The following is a 7,737-nucleotide window of genomic DNA, read 5'->3' as shown; positions in this document are numbered from 1 at the left end:
CTAGAATGTCACTGCGAAAACTACAAGCTGGCCGTAAACTGCGTTATGAATAGCAAAGGTCAATGCCAGTGTACTTCAGTTGGTTCACAAAATACCATCATTTGCTCAAAGTGTGAGTAAAATATCGTTATTGCCTGTAAGCTTTATTTTGACTTAATACTTTTTTAATTGATGTGCCTTGCGTTGGAACGAGTTTTATTGGCTCAAATCTGAATTATGTTATAAAGTAAGTGTGGGAACACGTAAGTTTCAAAGAATCTTTGGCCCTGGAGCTTTAGAGTTAAATATTTTTTTCCCTGTAATCATGAAACCAGTTATTTTTCAGTTTGGCATTAAGGTTTCTTTTTCAGTGGCTTCCAAATGTTTGGTGATGAAGGCGGAAATTACTAACTCAAAACTTGGGAGAAGAGCAAAACCTGAAGGGGCTCTCCAGAACAATGATGGGCTTTATGACCCCGACTGTGATGAGAGCGGGCTCTTTAAGGCCAAGCAGTGCAATGGCACCTCCACGTGCTGGTGTGTGAACACTGCTGGGGTCAGAAGAACAGACAAGGACACTGAAATAACCTGCTCCGAGCGAGTGAGAACCTTGTGAGTGGGGCTCCCTATACTACTTGTTTTCATGCCGTTCAGATTCATTTAATTAAATTTTTTTTATATGTAATATGATTTCATGGTTTAGAATTCAGAAGAGAAGAATGTCTATTGAAAAGCTTCCCTCTCATTCCAGTCCCTCTGGCTACCCAGTAGACCTCCATGGAATTGATGTCATCGATTAGTCTATAACCTTCTAGAGATAGTTGATGAATTTGTTATATATCTGTTTTATTATTTTTACATAAATGGTCGCATGTGAGGTACAATTTTCTTTTATATCTTTACTTGACATTATTCAGTATTTCATAGTTGCATTATTATTAAATGTTTGTAATTTAACCTATGTATTTGATCATTGTGTTTTAAAAGTGAGAGATGCTTGTTTTAGGGATTGTTTAATGAAAAGGATCAGAAACCCACTCAGGCTAGCTTAAAGTTAATTTTCTCTTTGTGCTTTTTTTTTTTTTTTTTTTTTTTTTGAGACGGAGTTTCACTCTTGTCACCCAGGCTGGAGTACAATGACACAATCTCAGCTCACTGCAACCTCTGCCTCCTGGGTTCAAGCGACTCTCCTGTCTTAGCCTCCAAAGTAGCTGGGACTACAGTCGTGTGCCACCACACCGCAATAATTTTTGTATTTTGGTAGAGATGGGGTTTCACCATGTTGGCCAGGCTGGTCTCAAACTCCTGACCTCAGGCAATCTAACCGCCTTGATACTCCCTTGGGTGCTGGGGTTACAGGTGTGAGCCACCAAACCCATCCTCTTCATGGCTTTTCATCTTTAAAATTGAACAGGGTACAACACTGCCAGCTAAACCTTGACTTTATGTGACCTTATGTATGTGTCCAGAGAACAGAGGGTCAGTATTAGAAAGGGTGTTCCCTGCTGGGTGTGTCCTTTATGAAGGATGTGTAAGGGAAGAAATTACAGGAATATCTACTCATAAATTATTTTTCTGCTGGGCGCGGTGGCTCACGCCTGTAATCCCAGCACTTTGGGAGGCCGAGGCGGGTGGATCACGAGGTCGAGAGATCGAGACCATCCTGGTCAACATAGTGAAACCCCATCTCTACTAAAAATACAAAAAATCAGCTGGGCATGGTGGCGCGTGCCTGTAATCCCAGCTACTCAGGAGGCTGAGGCAGGAGAATTGCCTGAACCCAGGAGGCGGAGGTGGCGGTGAGCCGAGATCGCGCCATTGCACTCCAGCCTGGGCAACAAGAGCGAAACTCAGTCTCAAAAAAAAAAAAAAAAAAAAATTATTTTTCTGTTATTTTCTACAATTCTCTACTTAAGAATTTTAGTATTAGTTTATTAGGAAAATAGTATAAAACACTGAGTTATAGTCAACTGACATTGTCTTTTTACTTTATAGCTGGATCATCATTGAACTAAAACACAAAGCAAGAGAAAAACCTTACGATGTTCAAAGTTTGCAGGCGTAAGTACAATTAAATGCATCATTATTATTCTTGCACAATTGGTAGCTCAAATCTTCCATCCTACACCATTAGAAAAACCAAGCCTAAATGCTTTTTCATATTTCTGAAAAATAGTTACTTGAAACAGAGTCGCAAGCAGAGATTCCAGTAATATACTTCACTCAGATTCACCATTCACATTTTGCCACATTTCCTTTTTTATATGTATGTATGGATGAATATGCGTGTGTACTTTATATCAGTGTATCTATGCGTGTGTAAATATTTTCCCAGAAGCACATGAGAGCAAGCTGTAAACACCAGGCCCTTTTACCCTTAAGTACTTTAGTGTATCTTTTCCTAAGAACAAAAGACATTCTCTTAAATAAACCACTACAATGATCAAATTTAGGAAATTTAACATGACATCACATTGTGCCTGTTTTCCCAATATTGTCTTTTGTAGTAATTTTCCCCCTCTGATTCAGGACTCAATCCAAGATCATGTGTCATATTTAGTTGTCATGACTCTTAAGTCTCTTTTAATGTGAAACAGTCTTGACCTTTCTTTGTCTTCCATGAACTTGATATTTTTGAAGAGCGTGGGCAAGTTGTTATATATAAGGTCCCTCAAATTTTGATTTGTCTGATGTTTTTCTTAACTAAGGACAGGTTATGCATCCCTGATAGGAAAACTACTTAAGCAATCTTGTGTCGTATGTAGTACTTGACACCAGGAGTTCCATGATGTCAGCTTGTCCCTTTACTAGTAATGTAAACTTTGGGTAAAGTGGTATCCACCAGGTTTTTCCACTGTGAAGTTACCAGTCTCCCTTTGTAATTCATAAATAATCTATGGGCAGATACTTGAATACTTAGTAAATGTTATTTTTCTAATTAAACTGGCACCCATTAGTTTTAATATCAATGGATGGTTCTAGCCTGAATCAATTATTATGATAGTTGCAAAATGGCATAACAATTTTAACTTTAATGACAATTCTAGACTGTGAGCTATCTGCTTAAAGAGTAGTGCTTCTTAGCTGGGCATGGTGGCGCGTGCCTGTAATCCCAGCTACTCAGGAGGCTGAGGCAGGAGAATTGCCTGAACCCAGGAGGCGGAGGTTGCAGTGAGCCGAGATCGCGCCATTGCACTCCAGCCGGGAAAAAAAAAACGAAACACCGCGTAAAAAAAAAAAAAAAAAAAAAAAAAAAAAAAAAAAGAGTAGTGCTTCTTACTGTTGTGTGGTACAAACATTTTTTTAAACACAGATTTTAAATTATTTACAGTGCGCTTCGGGAGGCAATCAAAACGCGTTATCACCTGGATGAAAAATTTATCACAAATGTTGTGGTATGATTTTTTTAAATAAGTTTCAAGCTGTAGCAGAAACTTGGTGAGACAGTATGATATGAATATAAAGGACAGCCAGTGCTTTTAGTGGTAGTTAAATGCACTTACTGGAGCAACAGTTTCAAATCCTGGGTACTTAATGTGAACTTTCTGTTATTGTTTTTTTGTTTGTTTGTTTAAGGCAGTCTCGGCCAGGCGCAGTGGCTCATGCCTGTAATCCCAGCACTTTGGGAGGCCAAGGCGGGCAGATCACGAAGTCAAAGAGATCGAGACCATCCTGGCCAACCTGGTGACCCCCCGTGTCTACTAAAAATACAAAAAAAAATAGTTGGGTATGGTGGCGCGCGCCTGTAGTCCCCGCTACTCAGGAGGCTGGCAAGATTGCAGCTCACTGTAACCTCTGCCTCCCAGGTTCAAGCGATTCTCATGCCTCAGCCTCCCTAGGAGCTGGGACTACAGGCACATGCCACCATGCCCAGCTAATTTTTGTATTTTTAGTATAGTCAGGGTTTTGCTTATGTTGGCCAGGCTGGTCTCAAACTCCTGACCTCAAGTGATCTACCTGCTTCAGCCTCCCAAAGTGTTGGGATTACAGGTATGAGCCACCACGCTTAGCCTGTTGTTATCGTTTTCCTTCTATAGCCTTTGAAAAGCCTAGTTTTGGCCAGGTGCAGTAGCTCACAGCTGTAATCCCAGTACTTTGGGAGGCTGAGGCAGACAGATCACGAGGTCAGGAGATCGAGACCAGCCTGACTAACACAGTGAAACACTGTCTCTACTAAAAATACAAAAAATTAGCCAGGCATGGTGGCATGCACCTATAGTCCCAGCTACTCAGGAGGCTGAGACAGGAGAACCACTTGAACCTGGGAGGCGGAGGTTGTAGTGAGCCAAGATGATCATGCCACTGCACTCTAGCCTGGGTGACCGAGCGAGACTGTCTCAAAAAAAAGAGCCTAGTTTTAACCCTAAAGAAAATGTATCTCTTACTATCCCTAAAACATTTGCTTTTTTTTTTTTTTTTTTTTTTAAGAGATGGGGTTTCACCATCTTGGCCAGGCTGGTCTTGAACTCCTGACCTCTTGATATACCCATCTCAGCCTCCCAAAGTGCTGGGATTACAGGCGTGAGCCACTGCACCCAGCCAAACATTTGCATTTTCTTACCCTGGAGAAGCTGTCCCTGTGGATGAGCTCTAGTAACATACTAAAGTAAATATGCACCAAAATGACTTTTGGTAAGTAATGCTTTTGGTGCATATTTACTTTAGGATGTTATTGGAGCTCCCATCATCTCTGCTTTAAGGAACTAATCCTTAACCAGTTAGCCCCTACTTAACTCTTTCAACTCTGGTTTAAAAAAAAGAAGCTTGAATAGTGTGATGGAACTCTTTGAAGGCAGTATGAATTTATTCAAGACTCTTTAGAAAGAATATACTTTTTTTGCTCTTTAAAAACAACATGGTAAATGCATACTGCATTTTAGATTGCATTTCTTTAGTATTTTAGTTTTAAAGTAGTTCTAATTCAAATAAAATACTTTGATAGCTTGTTTTAAAATCTTTTCAAGATAAGATTATCTTAGGAAAAATTGTGCATTGTAATTATGTTTGGTTGCATGGCTGTCTTATTTTCCTTTGATAGAGTTAGAGACCTCCCAAAGATTTCTTGATTAGTGCTAAACTTAATTATCCACTAATGGAAAGGAACAGCGATGCAAGTAGATTACAGAAAATCAAACACTGAATATTCTGATTCTCAAATAATGTTATTTTCATATGTTTTTGATATTAGAATTAATTTGTATTCAATTTTTTCCCCAGTATGAGGATAATGTTATCACTATTGATCTGGTTCAAAATTCTTCTCAAAAAACTCAGAATGATGTGGACATAGCTGATGTGGCTTACTATTTTGAAAAAGATGTGAGTATAATCTTCTTTATTCTGTTCCTGTGTTCAGAAATGTAGTCTACCATGCTTCAATGAATAAAAAAATTTTTTTTTTTTTTTTTGAGACACAGTCTTGCTCTGTCGCCCAGGCTAGAGTACGGTGGCACGATCTCTACTCACTGCAACCTCCACCTCCCAGGTTCAAGCAGTTCTCCTGCCTCAGCCTCCCAAGTAGCTGAAATTGCAGGCATGCGCCACCACACCCAGCTAGTTGTTTCGTATTTTTAGTGGAGATGGGGTTTCCCCATGTTAGCCCAGCTGGTTTCAAACTCCTGACCTCAAGTGATCCACCCACCTTGGCCTCCCAAAGTGCTGGGATTACAGGCATGAGCCACTGCACCTGGCCAAATTAAAAATATTTCATCACCTTTTTCTCCACTTATAGATCGACCACGTGGTTTTTCTGCTGCCATTAATTTCGTCCTCCCTGTCACTTACATGCATCTTGCTTATTTGTATATTTACGCCTCTTATCAAATTGTTCTGCCTAAAATATCTCCCCTCTTTCCTATAATTCTATTATTATTTATTATCTACTTGGTAGTTAGTTTGTGCATATATGCTCCCCTATGATATTTATAATTTACACAAATAAGAATCTAAAAAGACTATGTAACTAGTATGATTAAAATATTTCGTTTACACTTTATTATAGTGAGGTATTTTCTGCTGAAATATGAGATTTCTTCAAAATAATCTGGGCAGGGGTGAAGGGATAAAAGGAAGAAAAGATGAAGTAAGAGGCCATATTTTGATGTCACTGCATCGGGGTGATGGGTGCAAGGCATCATTGCACTACTCTTTCTACTTTCATGTATATTGAAGGGTTCCTGGAATAAACAGTTGTGTTTTTTTTTGAGACAGAGTTTTGCTTTTGTTGCCCAGGCTCGAGTGCAATGGTGCGATCGATCTCTGCTCACCGCAACCTCCGCCTCCCAATTTCAAGGCGATTCTCCTGCCTCAGCCTCCTGAGTAGCTAGGATTACAGGCATGCACCACCACACCTGGCTAATTTTGTATTTTTAGTAGAGATGGGGTTCTCCATGTTCATCAGGCTGGACTTGAGCTCCCGACCTCAGGTGATCTGCCCGCCTCAGCCTCCCAAAGTGTTGCGATTGCAGGCATGAGCCACCTCGCCCAGCCAGCTTTTTTTTAAAGTTTCAATAGATTAGATTGTTATCTCTAAAATCATAAAGATTCTTGGCAGCAGTTCTTTTGGCATACAATTTGTATGTAATTATATGTGGCTATGCATGGTTTTCTTAAGTATTTTTAATTCCTTTTCTCTTTTTCAATTCAGGTTAAAGGTGAATCCTTGTTTCATCCTTCTAAGAAAATGGACCTGAGAGTAAACGGGGAACAGCTGGATCTGGATCCTGGTCAAACTTTAATTTATTATGTTGATGAAAAAGCACCTGAATTCTCAATGCAGGGTCTGAAAGCTGGTGTTATTGCTGTTATTGTGGTTGTAGTGATAGCAATTGTTGCTGGAATTGTTGTGCTGGTGAGTACAGAACAAGTAAAATTTCATTTAAGGTTGTATTTTTTTCAAGAAAAAAAAATTATGGCTGGGTGCGGTGGCTTACACTTTGGGAGGCTGAGACAGGTGGATCACTTGAGACCAGGAGTTTGAGACCAGACTAAGTAACATGGTGAAACCCCATCTGTACTAAAAATTCAAATATTAGCCAGACGTGATGGCTTGCACCCGTGGTCCCATCTACTAGGGAGGCTGTGTGGGAGGGGTCAATTGAGCCCAGGAGTTCAAGGCTGCAGTGAGCCATGATCACACCACAACACTCCCTCCTGGGCAACAGAGTTAGGACCCTGTCTCAAAAAAAAAAAAAAAAAAAAAAAAGAAAAAGAAAATCTTACACAACAGAATTCAGAAATAGATTTGAGGGTATTTGGGAACTTATATTTCCAGTTCAATCAACCATGTTTGGCTATCTATCTGGAAGAAAACAAAAGTTGAATTCCTATTTCACTCCACCAGCACTGGCCATATTGCCTAGCTGTGTGAGAGGGTGGCATGTCCAAAGCATAGCAGTAGGAAAACAGTTGGGCAGTGCATCTATGTGTTTTTTTTTGAGACAAAGTCTCATTCTGTCACCCAGGCTGGAGTGCAATGGTGCAATCTTGGCTCACTGCAACCTCTGCCACTCAGGTTCAAGCGATTCTCCTGCCTTAGTTTCTCGAGTAGCTGGGATTACAGGCTCCTGCCACCATACCCCACTAATTTTTGTAATTTTAGTAGAAACAGGGTTTCACCATGTTGGCCAGGCTGGTCTCGAACCCCTGACCTCATGATCCGCCCACCTCAGCCTCCCAAAGCGCTGAGATTACAGGTGTGAGCCACAGCAACTGACTGATTTTTTTTTTTTTTTTTTTTTTTTTTTTTTTTTTTTTTTT

The 7,737-nt window shown here is 40.1% G+C and overlaps 1 protein-coding gene across 1 annotated transcript in view; it reads left to right on the top strand.

Annotated features, from left to right (window-relative positions):
• The first annotated feature begins 6 nt into the window (after positions 1-6).
• EPCAM (epithelial cell adhesion molecule) overlaps positions 7-7,737 on the top strand; it is an 11,270-nt gene continuing 3,539 nt past the window's right edge. Inside the window, exons 1-6 of the mRNA XM_032292189.1 lie at positions 7-112; positions 351-591; positions 1,975-2,040; positions 3,311-3,374; positions 5,197-5,298; positions 6,626-6,829. Of these exons, the coding sequence (XP_032148080.1) occupies positions 46-112; positions 351-591; positions 1,975-2,040; positions 3,311-3,374; positions 5,197-5,298; positions 6,626-6,829 (744 nt within the window). The 5' untranslated portion in view covers positions 7-45. The remainder of the gene's footprint in view (positions 113-350; positions 592-1,974; positions 2,041-3,310; positions 3,375-5,196; positions 5,299-6,625; positions 6,830-7,737) is intronic.

This window comes from Sapajus apella, unplaced genomic scaffold (genome assembly GCF_009761245.1).
Source record: "Sapajus apella isolate SASKATOON/1434 unplaced genomic scaffold, GSC_monkey_1.0 scaffold26, whole genome shotgun sequence".
NCBI lineage: Eukaryota > Metazoa > Chordata > Mammalia > Primates > Cebidae > Sapajus > Sapajus apella.
The sequence above is the reverse complement of the archived record's forward strand: the minus strand, read 5'-3'. Positions and strand labels throughout refer to the sequence as shown.